At 39.3% G+C, this 21,473-nt stretch overlaps 1 protein-coding gene across 2 annotated transcripts in view; it reads right to left on the reverse strand.

The window, feature by feature from the left end:
- Positions 1-267: 267 nt before the first annotated feature.
- NHSL2 (NHS like 2) overlaps positions 268-21,473 on the reverse strand; it is a 343,137-nt gene continuing 321,931 nt past the window's right edge. For both annotated transcript variants that reach the window (XM_053698992.1, XM_053698994.1), the window contains 3 exons: positions 9,109-11,403; positions 1,155-1,287; positions 268-968 (listed from right to left, as the gene is read on the reverse strand). In XM_053698992.1, the coding sequence (XP_053554967.1) occupies positions 653-968; positions 1,155-1,287; positions 9,109-11,403 (2,744 nt within the window). In that variant the 3' untranslated portion in view covers positions 268-652. The remainder of the gene's footprint in view (positions 969-1,154; positions 1,288-9,108; positions 11,404-21,473) is intronic.

The raw sequence follows: 21,473 nt of genomic DNA on the forward strand, positions 1-21,473 counted from the left end.
AGGAAATAATTGTCTCTCCGGTTATTACACACAGTTTCTATCTTAAGGCAGTGTAAGAGCAGAAGATTATTACTTTTGCTTATTTAACTCTTTTCAATGAATGGGTTTATTTTATCTGCATTTAAAGCCTTGTTGTAAAAAGACACCCCTAGACCATCTATACTGAGTGCATAACTTTTTCAGCTAAATGCACTTTTCTTGAAAAGTGGTCAGCACCAGCCATAATGATACCAAACATAAATCATAACATAGTAAAAAAAAAAAAGCTGATTATCATAGTGATTTTTTTTTTTGGTTTACATGCAGATGTCCCTGTACATTCCAATAAGAGAGCTAGTGATCACTGCCACATTAATGTAGAATACAGCACAACTGGTAGATCAAAGTGATCTTTGAACAAGATGTATTGAAGCAAGGTCCCTTCTTGTCCTCTTGTACAGCTCCAATAAGACCAATATTAGTTTAATCCTATGCAAAACATGATAATTTATGTTTCACAGTAAACCCATATTTCAGATTTCCATTTAAGGAAAACATGGAATGAAGACACTAAATATCCCTGTCTGATTGAAATATTTTCTGTCATGTTTCCACTCTCCAAATGTTCTCCCTATGTGCTGTCCACCTACAATAATACTTATTCTTAAAATCATTATGGTAATGTTTTGGAGCTGCCACTCTTCTCAATTTCTGGAGCAAACTCATTCATGACCCTTCGTGCTAATGGATTTGTGGTTTTAAGAAGTTCTGCAGCTGATGGACGGGTTCCTAGACCGCTCTTGCTGCCCTTTCTCTGAAGCAAAGCTTTAAAGTCCTCATTTTTGCTGGATGTCCGGCTTAAGGTCATTGTCCCAGAAGAAGAGTCATTGCTTGCTGTGCTGACTGAATTCTTTACTGGTGAAACCAAGCTTTGCCTGCTGCTAAAGGTGTCTCCAGAATCTTTCCAGCCCAACAGCTTCCTTTTGGACCTGGCAAATATGTAACAAAAGATAATCCTCAATAATAAGCTGGGATGATAATTGACAAAGTTACTGCAAGAAAATATTGGATAAGACCTCAGACTTCTTTTTTCCCCAGAAACACACTTTCACTGCTTGTACAGCTAGAACTCCAGTTAATGTTTGTCCATAAGTTTTTAGCATATGTATGCCTACCTGTGTATGACAGTGAATAAGTCTTCCGTTGTACGTGACGACACAAACACCTCATCATCATCTTCAGTGATGGACTCTGCAGTCTTATTGGCTACACATCTGTTATCTTCTGATGAATCAGTAAAACATTCTGCTTTAAAAGATAATTGCAAATTATTGGAACACTTTTTCTTACTTAGGTAAAAAAATAAAAATAATATTTTATAAAAAAAAAAAAGTGTCATAACTCTAAACACTGGTAAGTCCCATATAGTCACACATTTTCAGAGAAGGTTTGTGAGGGGGGAAAAAATAACTTTCTGATTTTCTTCATTCTCGTGGTATATTTTGCTGAAAAGCAGGAACTTAAGCTCAGTATCCTGGATGTGTCTGGAGCACTATGGCAATAGTTTTGCCTGAATTTTAATCCATTTGCAAGAGCACTAGATGGCAGCATTATTTCCTGCTGTTTAGTGCTCCAGACACCTACCTAGGTATCTCTTCAACAAAGAATTCAATGGGAACGAAGAAAAGTTGATAAAAGAAGTCAATTGAAAGCTTTTTAATAATTGTATGCTCTGTATGAATCACAAAAGACATTTTTTGGGTTTCATATCCCTTTAAGAAAAGTCAGTGCTTGGTCGTAGATGCCAATAGAATGATGGTGGATAGGAGGCTCACTTTGAAAATGTTTGTGTTTCATATCCCTTTAAAGTCCAGATTACAAGTGGTGTGCTATTTAGCGCTTTCACTCATGTGCAAACACTGCCAGAATAAACTTTTAACACGCGTGGGTTATTCCGCATATTACAAGTTAAAAGTAAAATGTTTGCGCACAAGAGGGAGCTGATGCACAGTAACTTCAGTAACTTCAGGATATCGCAACCATGTTAATTTCTTCTCCCCATAGACTTTAATGGAGCGCGTAAACTGGGAAAAAAAACAAACAAATCGCTTTCACACTAACCCGACAGGAGTTAAACCTGCAGCTCTAACATGAAGGTAGTTATGAATATTTTACATTCCAATGTTCTTCACATAGAAGAAAATGATCTATATATATATATAGGAATATAAATTTAAAAATACATAAAACATTTGGAATGTAAAATATTTACAGTAAATACACACTAAAATTCATTATTAAATATTAAAATGTATTAAAAATTATTTTTCTTGTTTTCAGATTTTTGAGTGGAAAGGGCTCCAAAGTACAAAGTGCATATACAGTATAGCCCTTTCCATTCAAATACTTTGTCATATACCATATACCTTTTAACCCTTATAACTTCTCTTTAATATTTATATGAATAATATTTTTTAGATAGTGTATTTATGTTGTGTTTTATGCAACTTTTTTTTTTTTTAAGAATATGAGCTCAAAAAAGGAGGTGGTATGGATTGAGCAACCACTAGTAATGGGCTAGATTACAAGTTGTGTGCCAACTGTTGCATGCGATATCTGCTTTTTTGCACGTTTCGGAAATAGAGTGCGTATTACAAATTGAAAGTAGACACGATTGCAAGAGCTCAATTGCATTTTACGGTCGTCGGATTAGTGCAAGTCGTGTAAAGGTAGTGCATTAAAAAAAGGTGGAACTAGACACAATATAAATATATTTAGAAATACAGGTACACTCATATAAACACTATCTGATAAAAAATATTCATATAACTATTTAATAAAGTTCTAATGGTAAAGGTATATGGTATATGACAAGGTGTTTGACTGCAAAGGGCTATAATATGTGTATGTATGTATATATATGTTTACATATTTATTTATGTGTGCAAGTGTATATTTACTGTATATATTTAACATTCCAAATATTAAAAAAATATATTAATTAAAATGATTATAAATACTGTAAAAAAATAGAATATACAGTATATATTTTAATATCTATAATAATTTTTAATATTTTATATTCAAGATTTCAATAACGCAATGTAAGATTAGCAATTCTTCATGTGAGCTAACCTGGCACTCGCTAGACCTAGCTCAAACACCGGGGCACGTTACGCATATTTTACATTCCTATGTTCTTCACATAGAATTTATTTTTTATTTTTATTATTAAATATATATATCTGATAATGTTTATGTAAAATAGATATCTATACCTATATATCCAGATGTATCCCAGAGCCGGGTGAAAAACACCAAGACGCAGAGCAGGCATACACAGGTTACTGGTGAATAACAAAAGCCTTTAATCCAAAAGGTAACACAGAATGGCCTGTTGCCAAACATTTCAGCTCACGCAGGAGCTTTCCTCAGGGGAGGCCCAAGTAAACATCCACTGGGGAAAGCTCCTGTGCAAGCTGAAACGTTTGGCAACAGGCCATTCTGTGTTACCTTTTGCATTAAAGGCTTTTGTTATTCACCAGTAACCTGTGTATGCCTGCTCTGTGTCTTAGGGTTTTTCAGCCGGCTCTAGGATACATCTGAATATGTACATTTCGTATTGGCAGTGCTCCAGGGAGCTGCCTATGGTTGGTGTGTGCCATTTTTACCTGACTTGTTGTATGCCTATATATATATATAGGAGTAGTTATACAGGTATACATATATACAGATATACTTATAGAGAGAGAGATAAATATTTATTTTTCAATAAATATTATATTGTTCTGTAGGTGAAGAACGTTAGACTGGGAAATATTCATAACTCCAGTAGTGTTGGCATGTGAGCGATATTTTTTTTTTATTCTGCACTCTCCATTGACTGGGAGAGAATACATTAATGAGGTTTTGATATTCCTTTGGTTAGCACGTGTCAGGTTTTGCTCGCACTCAAACCTTTTACTTTCAACTTGTAATACTCGCACTACCTGAAGTTTACGTTTGAGCAAAAATGACAAATATCACACTAGTTGTAATCTGGCCCAATGTATGGTATTTTTGGTAAGATATTCTTTGTGCTATAAAGAAAAAAGAGCCTACATCCTACAGGAGATGAAAAGTAATAGTTAAGAAAAAAAGCGAGGTGAGATAGATCTTAAGGGGGAAACTTTTTAGAAAATAAATGTTACTCTGACAGAGCAAAAAACTAGTAAAAACAGTAATGGTGAAAAGGGTATAATGAGAAACATTGAAGGATTGGAGCAAACATCTGCAGACAGTGACTGGGATGGATGCAAACTTGAATTTAATTCTTGAGGACAATGGGCTCCATGTACAAAGCAGAGTAAGCTGCTCCGGAGCCCTTGCATCTGCTTCACGGAATGTAGGAAGTAGCGGTCAGAGGTGGTAAAGAGAAATCACTAAGGGCTTGCTCACTCTGGGTGATTGACAGTCCCAATCGTGTGAGTGAAGTGTTGGGCATTACACACTCATCGAAGTGTGTAATGATGCATACTGGCCAGCCGACAAAACAGATCCGCTGCCCTATGCAGGGAAGGTGTGCAGACAACGTCTCAAGTTGAGAAGCTTGTCCGCACGCCACTTAATACATGGGGCCCAATGGCAGAGCGAAGCAGAATATATAAAAGAATAGGATGTTGCATCTGGTAAAGGTACTCCTATTGATTTTGAGGTAAGTATGCAGGTAATGGAATATAATGATATTGGATGGGCTTGATGAGTGATACAGTAGCATTTGTATAATGAATTAAATGAGAAAGTAGATTATGAATAAATTTGTGAAAAAAGACATTTTTTTAAATTTCTGATTTTAAGATGGAAAACAAAGTGCAAACAAACGGCTAGATTACAAGTTTTGACGGTAAAAACTTGCGGAGCTAACGCTTCTTTTTTTTCCAGCGCTCAATTTAAACAACGCTGGTATTACAAGTTTTCTGAATGGCTGTGTTAGCCTCAGAAAAGTGAGCGTTGAGCAAATTTAGCGCCACTTCTACCTGTAATACCAGTGTTGCTTACGGTAGCGGTAAGCTGGAAAAACGTGATCGTGCACGATCTCCCCATAGGAAACAATGGGGCTGAGCTGGCTGAAAAAAAACCTAACACCTGCAAAACAGCAGCGTTCAGCTCTTAACGCAGCCCCATTGTTTCCTATGGGAAAACACCTTCTAAGTCTACACCTAACACGCCAACATGAACCCCGAGTCTAAACACCCCTAACCTTACACTTATTAACCTCTAATCTGCCGCCCCCAACATCGTCGCCACCTGCATTATACTATTAACCCCTAATCTTCCACTCCAGACACCGCCGCCACCTACATTATCCCTATGAACCCCTAATCTGCTGCCCCTAACATCGCCGACACCCATATTATATTTATTAACCCCTTATCTGCCGTCCCTAACGTCGCCGCCACCTACCTACAATTATTAACCCCTAATCTGCTGTCCCCAACGTCGCAGCTACTATATTAAATGTATTAACCCCTAAACCTAAGTCTAACCCTAAAACCCCCTAACTTAAATATTTTTAATAAATCTAAATAAAATTTCTATAATTAAATAAATTAATCCTATTTAAAACTAAATACTTACCTATAAAATAAACCCTAATATAGCTACAATATAACTAATAGTTACATTGTAGCTATTTTAGGATTTATATTTATTTTACAGCCAACTTTGTATTTATTTTAACTAGGTACAATAGCTATTAAATAGTTAATAACTATTTAATAGCTACCTCGGTAAAATAATTACAAAATTACCTGTAAAATAAATCCTAACCTAAGTTACAAATACACCTAACACTACACTACCAATAAATTAATTTAAAAAATTAACTACAATTATCTAAAATTAAATTCAATTAAATAAACTAAACTATATTACAAAATAACAAACACTAAATTACAAAAAATAAAAAAATATTACAAGAAGTTTAATCTAATTACACCTAATCTAAGCCCCCTAATAAAATAGAAAAGACCCCCAAAATAATAAACATCCCTATCCTAAACTAAATTACAAAGTAATCAGCTCTTTTACCAGCCCTTAAAAGGGCTTTTTGCGGGGCATTGCCCCAAAGTAATCAGCTCTTTTACCTGTAAAAAAAAGAAATACAATACCCCCCCAACATTACAACCCACCACCCACACACCCCTAATCTAAAACCCACCCGATCCCCCCTTAAAAAAACCTAACACTACCCCATTGAAGATCACCCTACCTTGAGCCGTGTTCACCCAGCCGGGCACCGATGGGGCAGAAGAGGACATCCGGACCGGCAGACATCTTCATCCAGACGGCATCTTCTATCTTCATCCTTTCCGGAGTGGAGCCATCTTCTATCCAGCCGACGCGGAGCCATCCTCTTCAATCAAAGTCCTAACGCAGAATGAAGGTTCCTTTAAATGACGTCATCCAAGATGGCGTCCCTCGAATTCAAATTGGCTGATAGGATTCTATCAGCCAATCGGAATTAAGGTAGGAAAAATCCAATTGGTTGATTTAATCAGCCAATCGTATTGAAGTTCAATCCGATTGGCTGATTGGATCAGCCAATAGAATGCAAGGTCAATTCTATTGGCTGATCCAATCAGCCAATCGGATTGAACGTCAATCCGATTGGCTGATTAAATCAACCAATCGGATTTTTCCTACCCTAATTCCGATTGGCTGATAGAATCCTATCAGCCAATCGGAATTCGAGGGACGCCATCTTGGATGACGTCATTTAAAGGAACCTTCATTCTGCGTTAGGACTTCGATTGAAGAGGATGGCTCCGCGTCGGCTGGATAGAAGATGGCTCCGCTCCGGAAGGATGAAGATAGAAGATGCCGTCTGGATGAAGATGTCTGCTGGTCTGGATGTCCTATTCTGCCCCATCAGTGCCCGGCTGGGTGAACACGGCTCAAGGTAGGGTGATCTTCAATGGGGTAGTGTTAGTTTTTTTTAAGGGGGGATCGGGTGGGTTTTAGAGTAGGGGTGTGTGGGTGGTGGGTTGTAATGTTAGGGGGGGTATTGTATTTCTTTTTTTTACAGGTAAAAGAGCTGATTACTTTGGGGCAATGCCCCGCAAAAAGCCCTTTTAAGGGCTGGTAAAAGAGCTGATTACTTTGTAATTTAGTTTAGGATAGGGAATTGTATTATTTTGGGGGGCTTTTTTATTTTATTAGGGGGCTTAGATTAGATGTAATTAGATTAAACTTCTTGTAATATTTTTTTTATTTTTTGTAATTTAGTGTTTGTTTTTGTAATATAGTTTAGTTTATTTAATTGTATTTTATTTTAGATAATTGTAGTTAATTTATTTAATTAATTTATTGATAGTGTAGTGTTAGGTGTATTTGTAACTTAGGTTAGGATTTATTTTACAGGTTATTTTGTAATTATTTTACCGAGGTAGCTATTAAATAGTTATTAACTATTTAATAGCTATTGTACCTAGTTAAAATAAATAGAAAGTTGCCTGTAAAATAAATATAAATCCTAAAATAGCTACAATGTAACTATTAGTTATATTGTAGCTATATTAGGGTTTATTTTATAGGTAAGTATTTAGTTTTAAATAGGATTAATTTATTTTATTATAGTAATTTTATTTAGATTTATTTAAATTATATTTAAACTTAGGGGGGTGTTAGGGTTAGACTTAGGTTTAGGGGTTAATAACTTTATTATAGTAGCGGCGACGTTGGGGGCGGGAGATTAGGGGTTAATAATTGTAGGTAGGTGGCGGCGATGTTAGGGACGGCAGATTGGGGTTAATAAAATGCATTATAGTGTTTGCGAGGCGGGAGTGTGGCGATTTAGGGGTTAATACATTTATTATAGTGGCGGCGATGTCCGGTCAGCAGATTAGGGGTTAATAAGTGTAGTTAGGTGGCGGCGACGTTGGGGGCAGCAGATTAGGGGTTAATAAATATAATGTAGGTGTCGGCGATGTTAGGTGCAGCAGATTAGGGGTTCATAAGTATAATGTAGGTGGCGGCGATGTCCGGTCGGCAGGTTAGGAGTTAAATAATTTTATTATAGTGTTTGCGATGTGGGGGGGGCCTCGGTTTAGGGGTTCATAGGTAGTTTATGGGTGTTAGTGTACTTTGTACTACTGTAGTTAAGAGCTTTATGTTCCGGCGTTAGCCCATAAAACTCTTAACTACTGACTTTTATATGCGGTAGGAGTCTTGGAGGTAGAGGCTGTATCGCTCACTTCTTCCAAGACTTGTAATACCAGCGTTAGGAAAATCCCATTAAAAAGATAGGATACACAGTTGACGTAAGGGGATTTGCGGTATGGAAAAGTCGCGGAAAAAAAGTGAGCGGTACACCTGTACCTGCCAAACTCGTAATACCAGTGGGCGTTAAAAAGCAGCGTTAGGACCCCTTAACGCTGCTTTTTAAAGCTAACGTAGAACTTGTAATCTAGGCGAAAGAGTCTACTATAACACAAAGACATCAGGGCTGATTAGAACTTTAGATATTGAGTGGAAATCTAGGAGAGATATAATATATACTGCTGGTTATAAGTAGGAAATTGAATAGTTGTGTTGGAGAATTAATTAAAAAAATATTTAGGAGAAGGGAATAAGGTAGAATCAGAAGATTAGATGGGGTAGATTCAGTTATCCTTTTGTCACTCTGCATGCTAGACCTGAATCATGAAAGTTTAATTTTGACTTATTGTCCCTTTAAGTTATTCACTATGTACCTGAGAGATGAAGAGAGGGGCAGGTTGAATGCTTCATTTAGTGTGTGTGTGACTAGTTGATGTTTAAAGAGCAAAATACTCTTAGCAGTTTCTAGGTGAAAATATGTGTCCTATCATTTGTGTAAGAGTAGTTGAGATCAAAAGTAGATGTTAAGATGGAATAAGACAAAGAGCCTAAGCATTACTGTTTGAGGATTATAAAAAGGTATAGAATATAAAAAAATATAGAATAAAATATAAACAACATAAAGAAACCCACATATTGAATTCAACTAACTGGAGAAACCTCTTTCCTATCTACAAATTGGTGTGTGTGTGTGTGTGGTGGGGGCAACCAGATGCAAATGTAAATAAAACAAAATATAACATAATGAATAGATCTCTTTGTTTCACTTACTTGTCCGAATATCCCCAGATACAAGATCTGGTTGAGCAGCAGAGATTAAACCGTCTGCATTATATTTTTGGAACTCTATAATATCAGGAAAGGAGCCACCTCCTGTATCAACAGTGATGACAGGACTAGGGGATAATCTTTGTTCAGAAGAAGCACTTGCCCCAGCATTTGGTGGTGATGGGCTAGCAACTGGCAAATGTAACACACTAGGCTTTTTTGGAATAGGTGGTGGGACCTTCACTCTCTTTTTATCTGTGTAACTCAAGCTCTGTAGGGTGATTCTCTCTGGTAAATGTTTTCCTTTAAATACATCTTCCTCTTCATTGCTACTTTGTGAAAAGCTTCTCTCTCCAGAGGGTGTTCCATGTAAGTAGCCTTCAATAGGAGGAGATGGTTCTAAAGAAAGTGGTGTCTCCATGTGAGATTCTGCACTATAGATCTTCTTATACCTGATTGTCCCAATAACCATGTAGGCATCTTGTGGAGATGCTTGGTCTCTGGTAGATATTCCAGGAGATGAGGGAGACATTAAAGGGTATTCTGGTGTGACAGCAGAGGCCCTGTAAGAAAGATTATTGGGTCTTCTGGATAACGGAGGCTTTTCTGCCACAGGTGGCTTTACCTTTCTTTCTGATAATGGAAAAGCTTCATCCACAAGATCCTCAAGCTGTTCTAGTGAATCCAGATTGTCTTCTGACTCTGATTTGCTAATTGAGCGCAGGCGGATAGACCTCAAATCTGACTGTGTAACCATTGGCATTACAGGTTGTACAGGACTAGTCTTTGGAGTTACTTTTGTGCCAAAGGTTGACTCTGAATGGTTTCTGTTGGCTCTCACATTAGCCTTTGTAGACTTTCTTACTCCAGTCAACTCCAGATGTGTAGGTGGCGTTAGTGGTAAATCAAAAAGCTGTCGAACATTAGGACCTCTGTCAATAGGTGAAACAGCTGGCAAAGAAGACTTTCTCTCTGGCACCATGGGACGCACCTTATTAGTTTGGTAGGGGGAGTGTCCAAGAATCAGTGATGTTGGAACTGCTGTAGGAGTCTCTGACTGGCTGGAATAACCACTTGAAGGAGACATTAAGCCAGGAAGTCTACCTGGAGATGAGATTTTTGAGTCTGCTTCCGTGGAAACCTGGGAAGGAGTTGTAGCCCTGGAGTAGAAAGGAGATGTCAGTGACTCTGAACTTCCTTGTGTCTTTGCACACTCCAATACAGTTGTACCTGTAGCTGTGCTGGAACCAGACAATGTCCTGTATAGATTATTGGATTTACAATCACTTAGATTCCAGCTTTGGGTAAAATGCATGCTTTTTGATGATGGCATTGTGGCATTACCCTGCATGTTTGTTTGAACATAGCTATTCCCTTGGCTATCAAAGGCAATACATAGACTTTTTGGCCTTTGGTCCTTTGGCATGGTGGATGCTGGCTGCAATTTCTGCGCATTTCCATCTTTGATCAAGGAAACACTGCGTGCAGGAGGTGATGGCTTCTTCTTCGGCTTCCGCAGGGAGATACTTCGTGATCTCCTTCGTTCCTGCTGGCTGTCTTGCTCAGCTGCAACAGATACATTCTCAGTGCTAGTGCTCTCCTCTGAGCTCCCACTAGGATAATTCAGGGCATAATCCCCACTTCCTCCTCTGTTGTCCATATAGGCAATATCTACAGAGGATAAAGATCCTGAGTCTGTGGGCATTGAAAGTGACCTCTCTCGAAAAGTACCCTCGCTGGATTGTGAAGACAAAGTAGATGAATTATTTCCTCCTGGCTGAGCAGTGTGGAATGCATTTTTTGAATGATCTTCCTTAACTTTAGCTACAGTATGGGGTGGAAGTGTTGAGCTAGCACACATGCTGCCCCCATTTCTCCTTTGAGTGGTTTCTTTCCTTAGCTTGTGGGTGTGGGATACTCCACTTCTACTCATTCCAGGCGAAGCCATTGCCAAGGTGGAACATTTTGTAGTTTCATTCCCATTGTTCCGCTGGTTTCTCACTGGGCTTGTTGGTGTCATATAATTGAATGAGCTATCTTGCCAGCAAGGAGAGGTGGAAGAATCCTTTGCCCCATTACATGAGGGATTTGCATACAAAACACCAGCATTGTCCATGGTGCTTGGCGATTGCAAAATATGTCCAAGGTCACTAAAGGTCTTTCTTAATGGCAGTTGTTGAGGATGTGGAGTGGCTGCTCTTCCTCCAGGATGTCTTCCATGTGATGCTTCAGGTTTAGCAGGAGGTGATTCTGGCGTAGCAGGGGGCTGTTCACTGCATTTCACGCCATTAACATTGCCTATGACAAAAAAGACCATCATTTATTTATTCAAATAAAGTTGGTGCACAATCACATGTAAAACATGTCATATCGCAAAAAAATTACCTGTGAAACTATTTTATTCTTTAATTCTTGCTAGCTCTTTTTTGTACTCATTGAGTTTTCATGATGGCATGTACATAAATCTATAAATATGGATGTTCATGAACAATACTTTTAAAGTTCTTGGGTAAATCACCCTAGATACTGGACAATATGGTGAGTGCATCTTAAAAGGATATGAAACCCAACATATTTATTTCATGATTTAGATGTTCTCTTGGTATCTTTTGTTCAAAGCCGGACCATTTCTGGAGCACTATATGGCAGCAGTTTTGCAAGAATGCTATACATTTGCAAGAGCACTAAATGGCAGAACTATTTTCTGCCATGTAGTGCTCCAGCTATCTCGGACTAGGCCCAATGAAGGCTAAAATGATCATCTGGGGTTGCTTTGTTCCTTGTTCAGAGAGGAATTGCCTGGTATTTTGGTGCTGGACTGACTGTAATAGGCAGAATCAGACTGATATACTACAGGAAAGTTCTACTCTGTGAAAAGCATTACTGGGCTAAAAGAAGCTGCACCCAGGTGGTACATAGCCATAGAACAGGCTAACAATGATATTGAGCCGGTTGTTTGTTCCTGTTAATGGGCTTCTCTCTGTGTGTATTTAGTCTCCCTATGGGAAAAAGGAGAAACCAGACATGGACTCCTTGCTCAGTGTGCTTAGAGGAATATGGCTACACCGCACTGACGAGGACCAATGAAGACCAAAACGGTCGTCTGGGGTTGCTGTGTTCCTTGTTCAGAGAGGAATTGCCTGGTATTTCGGTGCTGGACTGACCGTAATAGGCAGGATCAGACTGATATACTACAGGAAAGTTCTACTCTGTGAAAAGCATCACTGGGCTAAAAGAAGTTGTACCCAGGTGGTAAATCGCCATAGAACAGGCGAACAATGGTATTGAGCCAGTTGTTCGTTCGTGTGAGTGTGCTTCTCTGTGTGTGTGTGTGTGTGTGTATGTGTATATATATATATATATATATATATATACAATATATATATATATATATATAATATATATATATATATATATATATATATATATACATACATATACATATTTAGACATATGTGTCTCAATGTTAAAGCACTTTGTATGCCTTTTTTTTTCTTCTAACACCCGGGACCTAATATCTTACAACTTTTTAATGCAATATTTTTTTTTAATTTTTTTTTTATCAGACAGTGTTATTATTAGTGTAACTGTACTGTTAAATGTATTTTTGATGTGTTTTGGGCAACTTTTTTTGTCTTGTGTAACAGTTAACCAGAGATCTGAGGTTGTGGTAATCATTCTAGCGTAAATCGTGATTGCGCTCATGTGTTTACATTTACCTTTAACTTTCAATACTGGCAGAATTTAAGATACGCATAAATGGCCTCAAAGACCCAATATCACTCCACTTGTAATCTAACTTTTTGCTGGTCCATTAAAAGGCATCACAATTTACTAAAAGGAATATTCTCTGTGGGACCAGTCTGACAATTACCCTTTTTCTGCAGTCATTTAATTGTGGTACTGACTGGTCATAGGATCTGTTCCAATCCATTAGAAGATCCGTACCAAGTGCTGCGGACAGGTTTTTAAATTTGGCACCATTCTAGTCCATTAGAAATCCAGGTTATCATGTGGTTTTAAAGTGTCTTTACACCATGTAAACTGCTCCAATTATCTGCTTTGTGAGATTTGAATAGGGGTATTCTCATATATCGGAAAACTATTTTTAAGTAGGTTTTGAATGGCTTTTTGGTCTTTACCTCTTGAAATCCCATTTTAACCTTTCAAGAGGCTTCTGTTGGTGATTTGCAGTTTGTTTGTTTTTGTAGCATTAAATGAATCCATGTGTTTACCCAGATTGTTTGTTTAAATCTGTAATTTGGGCAAATTCATTCTGGCAGAGGCTTTTCTAATGCATTAGAATGCCACAGAAAAAAGAGAAAAAAATCAGCAGAATTAAATATATACACCTAGATTTAGAGTTCTGAGTTAGCCGTCAAAAGCAGCGTTAAGGGGTCCTAACGCTGCTTTTTACCGCCCGCTGGTATTTAGAGTCAGGCAGGAAAGGGTCTACTGCTCACTTCCCTTCCGCGATTCCAGGCTATCGCAGATCCCCTTACGCCAATTGCGTATCCTATCTTTTCAATGGGATTTGCCTAACGCCGGTATTTGGAGTCTTGGGACAAGTGAGCGGTAGAGCCTCTATCGACAAGACTCCTACCGACAAAAAAAGTCAGCAGTTAAGAGCTTTATGGGCTAACGCGTGAATATAAAGCTCTTAACTACTGTGCTCTAAAGTACACTAACACCCATAAACTACCTATGTACCCCTAAACCGAGGCCCCCCCACATCGCCGCCACTATAAAAAAATTGTAACCCCTAATCCGCCGAACGGACATCGCTGCCACCTACATTATCCCTATAAACCCCTAATCTGCTGCCCCTAACACCGCCGACCCCTATATTATATTTATTAACCCCTAATCTGCCCCCCCAACGTCGCTGCTACCTAACTACACTTATTAACCCCTAATCTGCTGACCGGACCTCGCCGCCACTATAATAAATGTATTAACTCCTAAACCGCCGCACTCCCGCCTCGCAAACACTATAATAAATAGTATTAACCCCTAATCTGCCGTCCCTAACATCGCCGCCACCTACCTACAATTATTAACCCCTAATCTCCCACCCGCACCGTCACCGCTACTATAATAAATTTATTAACCCCTAAACCTAACTCTAACCCTAACACCCCCCTAACATAAATATAATTTAAATGAAACAAAATAATATTCCTAAAATTAACTAAATTAATCCTATTTAAAACGAAATACTTACCTATAAAATAAACCCTAATATAGCTACAATATAACTAATAATTACATTGTAGCTATTTTAGGATTTATATTTATTTTACAGGCAACTTTGTATTTATTTTAACTAGGTACAATAGCTATTAAATAGTTAATAACTATTTAATAGCTACCTAGTTAAAATAATTACAAAATTACCTGTAAAATAAACCTTACCTAAGTTACAAATACACCTAACACTACACTATCATTAAATTAATTAAATAAATTACCTACAATTACCTAAAATAAAATACAATAAAATAAACTATTCTATAATACAAAAAAAACAAACACTAAATTACAAAAAATAAAAAAGAATTACAAGAAGTTTAAACTAATTACACCTAATCTAAGCCCCCTAATAAAATAATAAAGCCCCCCAAAATAAAAAAATGGCCTACCCTATTCTAAATTACCAAGTAACCAGCTCTTTTACCAGCCCTTAAAAGGTCTTTTTGCGGGGCATTGCCCCAAAGTAATCAGCTATTTTACCTGTAAAAAAAATACAACCCCCCCAACATTAAAACCCACCACCCACATACCCCTACTCTAACTCACCCAAACCCCCCTTAAATAAACCTAACACTACCCCGCTGAAGATCTCCCTACCTTGAGTCGTCTTCAGCCAGGCCGAAGTCTTCATCCAATGGGGCAGAAGAGGACATCCAGACCGGGCAGAAGTCTTCATCCTATCCGGGCAGAAGAGGACATCCGCACCGGCAGAAGTCTTCATCCTATCCGGGCAGAAGAGGACATCCGGACCGGCAGACATCTTCATCCAAGCGGCATCTTCTATCTTCATCCATCCGACGAGGAGCGGCTCCATCTTCAAGACCACCGGCGCGGAGCATCCTTCCTGGCCGACGGACTAACGACGAATGTTTGGTCCTTTAAATGACGTCATCCAAGATGGCGTCCCTCAAATTCCGATTGGCTGATAGGATTCTATCAGCCAATTGGAATTAAGGTAGGAAAAATCTGATTGGCTGATTCAATCAGCCAATCAGATTGAAGTTCAATCCGATTGCCTTATCCAATCAGCCAATCGTATTGAACTCGCATTCTATTGGCTGTTCTGATCAGCCAATAGAATGCGAGTTCAATACGATTGGTTGATTGGATCGGAATTCGAGGGCCGCCATCTTGGATGACGTCATTTAAAGGACCAGGCATTCGTCGTTAGTCTGTCAGCCAGGAAGGATGCTCCGCGCCGGAGGTCTTGAAGATGGAGCCGCTCCTCGTCGGATGGATGAAGATAGAAGATGTCGCTTGGATGAAGATGTCTACCGGTCCGGATGTCCTCTTCTGCCCGAATAGAATGAAGACTTCTGCCGGTCCGGATGTCCTCTTCTGCCCGGATAGGATGAAGACTTCTGCCGGTCTGGATGTCCTCTTCTGCCCCATTGGATGAAGACTTAGGCCCGGCTGGGGGAAGACGACTCAAGGTAGGGAGATCTTCAGGGGGGTAGTGTTAGGTTAATTTAAGGGGGGTTTGGGTGGGTTAGAGTAGGGGTATGTGGGTGGTGGGTTTTAATATTGGGGGGGGTTGTATTTATTTTTACAGGTAAGAGCTGATTACTTTGGGGCAATTCCCCCGCAAAAAACCCTTTTAAGGGCTGGTAAAAGAGCTGGTTACTTGGTAATTTAGAATAGGGTAGGGCATTTTTTTATTTTAGGGGGCTTTATTATTTTATTAGGGGGCTTAGATTAGGTGTAATTAGTTTAAACTTCTTGTAATTCTTTTTTATTTTTTGTAATTTAGTGTTTGTTTTTTTTGTATTATAGAATAGTTTATTTTATTGTATTTTATTTTAGGTAATTGTAGGTAATTTATTTAATGAATTTAATGATAGTGTAGTGTTAGGTTTAATTGTAACTTAGGTTAGGATTTATTTTACAGGTAATTTTGTAATTATTTTAACTAGGTAGCTATTACATAGTTAATAACTATTTAATAGCTATTGTACCTAGTTAAAATAAATACAAAGTTACCTGTAAAATAAATATAAATCCTAAAATAGCTACAATGTAATTATTAGTTATATTGTAGCTATATTATGGTTTATTTTCTAAGTAAGTATTTAGTTTTAAATAGGATTAATTTATTTAATTATAGGAATATTATTTTGTTTAATTTAAATTATATTTAAGTTAGGGGGTGTTAGGGTTAGACTTTAGGGGTTAATAAATTTATTATAGTAGCGGCGACGTTGCATGCGGAAGATTAGGGGTTAATAATTGTAGGTAGGTGGCGGCGATGTTAGTGAGGGCAGATTAGGGGTTAATATAATTTATTGAAGAAAAACGAAAAAATGCGGCAGCAACAAGCAGAGTAAGAAGTAATTTAAAATTCAAATGCTTTATTTCACATGTCTTAAAAAAGCCAATTGGCAAAGAATACAAAGGGTAGCAGGTGATAACCCTCCTTACATGTTTCGTGCCTATGCTCGGCACTTAATCCTATGATTAAGTGCCGAGCATAGGCACGAAACATGTAAGGAGGGTTATCACCTGCTACCCTTTGTATTCTTTGCCAATTGGCTTTTTTAAGACATGTGAAATAAAGCATTTGAATTTTAAATTACTTCTTACTCTGCTTGTTGCTGCCGCATTTTTTCGTTTTTCTGGGATTACAAGCAGCGGAACCCCCAGTGCTCCACTACTATTCTTCCCACACACTTCCGGTTAATTGAGAAACCGGCTAAAGGGCTTGCAGCGGTTCAGCGTTCGTGGAAGTTAATATAATTTATTATAGTGTTTGCGAGGTGGGAGTGCGGCGGTTTAGGGGTTAGTACATTTATTATAGTGGCGGCGAGGTCCAGTCGGCAGATTAGGGGTTAATAGGTGTAGGTAAGGTATCAGCGACGTTGGGGGGCTGTTAGGGGCAGCAGATTAGGGGTTCATAGGGATAATGTAGGTTGCGGCGGTGTCCGGAGCGGCAGATTAGGGGTTAATAATATAATGCAGGTGTCAGCGATAGCGGGGGCGGCAGATTAGGGGTTAATAAGTGTAAGGTTAGGGGTGTTTAGACTCGGGGTTCATATTAGGTGCAGACTTAGAGAGTGTTTCCCCATAGGAAACAATGGGGCTGCGTTAGGAGCTAAAGGCTGCTTTTTTGCAGGTGTTAGGTTTTTTTTTCAGCCCAAAATGCCCCATTGTTTCCTATGGGGATATCGCGCACAAGCACGTTTTAGCTGCTTACCGCTACCGTAAGCAACGCTGGTATTGAGGGTTGAAGTGGAGCTAAATTAGGCTCAACACTCACTTTTTTGAGCCTAACGCAGCCCCTCAGACAACTCTAAATACCAGCGTTGTTGGAAGGGTGCGTTGGGAAAAAAAGCAGCGTTAGCTACGCAGGTTTTTACCAACAAAACTCTAAATCTAGGCGATAGTTTTTACACTGCAATTTCTAGTGGACTGGAATGTTGGACTATACTTTCTAAGTATACCTCAATTATTTGAAATCATTGTTTCACAAGTAAAAAAAAATGTCAGAGATTTAACGGGATAGGGAAGTTAAACTTGCATGATTCAGATAGATTATGTCATTTTAAGATACTTTTAAAGTAACTTCTATTATCACATTTACTTGTTCTCTTGGGGGCTGATTTATCAAGTGTGTGGCGGATATGATCTGCTGTTCTGATGAACTGCTTGTGCAATGCCACCCCCTGCAGATTCGCTAGCAGGTGGTGTCAATCAACCCGATCGTATGAGATTGGGCGGATTGATGTCCGCAGCCTCAGAGGCAGTGGACGAGTTAAGGAGCAGTGGTCTTAAGACACACATTTGTCTCTTGTCATTGACTCACTAGATGTGTTCAGCTAGCTCCCATTAATGCATTGCTGTTCTTGAACTGACTTTTTTTTAATTATGTGTTTAACCCTTTTTGGCTGCTAAGCCATTTCCCAACTGTGTGCTAATCTGGTTTTGAGCTTTTTGTTGCAGTTAACGTTTAAACACTTTTTGAAGTAAGGTTTGTGTGAATAAACTATGCAAACTATATATTTTTTTTCAGCAGACCTAGCAGATTCCAAATATATTATCCTATAATATAAAAGGCCAAGTGTGTTTGTCCGAAGCTGTCATGCGCAGTAGAGACAACTCGAGGACAAACACACCTGGCCTTCAACACACTGACCTAGCAGCTGGACCTGGGCTGCCCGTGCCTGAAGGGGGCAAGGCCGGACAGGAGAGAGGAAGATCAAAAGAGGGGGGGGATAGAGAGAGCAAAAGAGGGGGGATAGAAAGAGCAAAAGAGAGGGAGATAGACAGTAAAAGAGAGAGTGGAGGGAGAGCAAAAGAAAGGGAAGAGAGAGAGCATAATATGGGAGATAGCAAGAGCAAAAGAGAGAGACAGCAAAAGAGAGGGCAGAGAAAGGGGAGAGAGAGAGCAAAAGAGTGGAGAGAGAGCAAAAGAGAGGGGGGAGAGCAAAAAAGAGGGGAGAAAGAGGGGGATAGAGAGAGAGCAAAAAGAGGGGGGATAGAGAGAGAGGGCAAAAGAGGGGGATAGAGAGAGCAAAAGAGGGGGGATAGAGAGAGCAAAAGAGAGGGAGAGAGACAGCAAAAGAGAGGGGGAGGGAGAGCAAAAGCAAGGGGAGATAGAGCAAAAGAGAGGGAGAGAGACAGCAAAAAAGGGAGAGCGCAAAAGAGGGGAGAGAGAGAGATCGCAAAAGAGAGGGGGAAAAGAGAGGAGGGGAGAGAGAGCAAAAGAGAGGGGGAGAGCGCAAAAGAGAGGGGAGAGAGAGCGCAAAAGAGAGGGGAGAGAGAGAGAGCAAAAGATGGGGGATATAGAGAGCAAAAGAGAGGGGGAGAGAGAGAGCAAAAAAGAGGGGGAGAGAGAGTGCAAAAGAGAGGGGGAGAGAGAGCAAAAGAGAGGGGAGAGAGTCGGCAAAAGAGAGGGGAGAAAGAGTAGAATAAATGGGAGAGAGAGAGCAAAAGGGGGATCGAGAGAGCAAAAGAGAGGGGGGAGAGAGAGAGCAAAAGAGAGGGGGGAGAGAGAGAGCAAAAGAGGGGGATAGAGAACAAAAGAGGGGGGTAGAGAGAACAAAAGAGAGGGAGAGAGACAGCAAAAGAGAGGGGGGAGACCAAAAGAAAGTGAGGAGAGAGAAAGCAAAAGAGGGGGGATAGAGAGAGACAGCAAAAGAGAGGGGGAGAGAGAAAAAGAAAGGGGGGAGCAAAAGAGGGGGGATAAAGAGAGCAAAAGAGGGAGATAGACAGCAAAAGAGAGGGGAGGGAGAGAGACAGCAAAAGAGAGGGGAGGGAGAGAGACAGCGAAAGAGAGGGGGAGGGAGAGAGACAGCAAAAGAGGGGGAAAGAGAGAGAGTGCAAAAGAGAGGGAGGAAAAGAGAGGGGGGAGAGAGAGCAAAAGAGAGGGGAGAGAGAGCAAAAGAGAGGGGGGAGAGAGCAAAATAGAGAGAGGGGGAAGAAAGAGCAGAAGAGAGGGGGGAAGAGAAAGCAAAAGAGAGGGGGCAGAGAGAGCAAAATAGAGGGGGGGATAGAGAGAGAGCAAGGAGTGAAACCGCTGTATTGCAAAAAATGGCCCATGTACACAGGCTTTAGGACTAGTTATTAATCTATGTGTATGTCTGTATTTAACCCCTTAATGACCACAGCACTTTTCCATTTTCTGTCCGTTTGGGACCAAGGCTATTTTTACATTTCTGTGGTGTTTGTGTTTAGCTGTAATTTTCCCCTTACTCATTTACTGTACCCACACATATTATATACCGTTTTTCTCGCCATTAAATGGATTTCAAAATATACCATTATTTTCATCATATCTTATAATTTACTTTAAAAAAAATTATAAAATATGAGGAAAAAATGGAAAAAAACACACTTTTTCTAACTTTGACCCCCAAAATCTGTTACACATCTACAACCACCCAAAAAAATATATGTTAAATAGTTTCTAAATTTTGTCCTGAGTTTAGAAATACCCAATGTTTACATGTTCTTTGCTTTTTTTGCAAGTTAAAGGGCCATAAATACAAGTAGCACTTTGCTATTTTCAAACCACTTTTTTTCAAAATTAGCGCTAGTTACATTGGGACACTGATATCTTTCAGGAATCCCTGAATATCCATTGACATGTATATATTTTTTTTTAGAAGACATCCCAAAGTATTGATCTAGGCCTATTTTGGTATATTTCATGCCACCATTTCACCACCAAATGCGATCAAATAACAAAAATTGTTCCCTTTATCACAATTTTTTTCACAAACTTTAGGTTTCTCACTGAAATTATTTACAAACAACTTATGCAATTATAGCATAAATGGTTGTAAATGCTTCTCTGGGATCCCCCTTGTTCATAAATAGCAGACATATATGGCTTTGGTTTTGCTTTTTACTAATTAGAAGGCTGCTAAATGCGACTGCGCACCACACGTGTATTATGCTCAGCAGTGAAGGGGTTAATAAGGGAGCATGTAGGGAGCTTCTAGGGTTAATTTTAGCTTCAGTGTAGTGTAGTAGACAACCCCAAGTATTGATCTAGGCCCATTTTGGTATATTTCATGCCACCATTTCACCGCCAATTGCAATCAAATTAAAAAAAACGCTAAATTTTTCACAATTTTAGGTTTCTCACTGAAATGATTTACAAACAGCTTGTGTAATTATGGCACAAATGGTTGTAAATGCTTCTCTGGGATCCCCTTTGTTCAGAAATAGCAGACATATATGACTTTGGCGTTGCTTTTTGGTAATTAGAAGGCCGCTAAATGCTGCTGCGCATCACACGTGTATTATGGCTAGCAGTGAAGGGGTTAATTAGGTAGTTTGTAGGGAGCTTGCAGGGTTAATTTTAGCTTTAGTGTAGAGATCAGCCTCCCACCTGACACATCAGACCCCCTGATCCCTCCCAAACAGCTCCCTTCCCTCCTCCACACCACAATTGTCCCCGCCATCATAAGTACTGGCAGAAAGTCTGCCAGTACTAAAATAAAAGTTTTTTTTTAAAAAAAAAAAAAAATTTTTTTTAGCATATTTACATATGCTACTTTGTAGGATCCCCCTTAGCCCCCAAAGTCCCTGATCCCCCCCCCAAACAGCTCTCTAACCCCCCCCTGACTTATTGGGGGCCATCTTGGGTACTGGCAGCTGTCTGCCAATACCCA

This window comes from Bombina bombina, chromosome 1 (assembly GCF_027579735.1).
Source record: "Bombina bombina isolate aBomBom1 chromosome 1, aBomBom1.pri, whole genome shotgun sequence".
In the NCBI taxonomy this organism is placed as follows: Eukaryota; Metazoa; Chordata; class Amphibia; order Anura; family Bombinatoridae; genus Bombina; species Bombina bombina.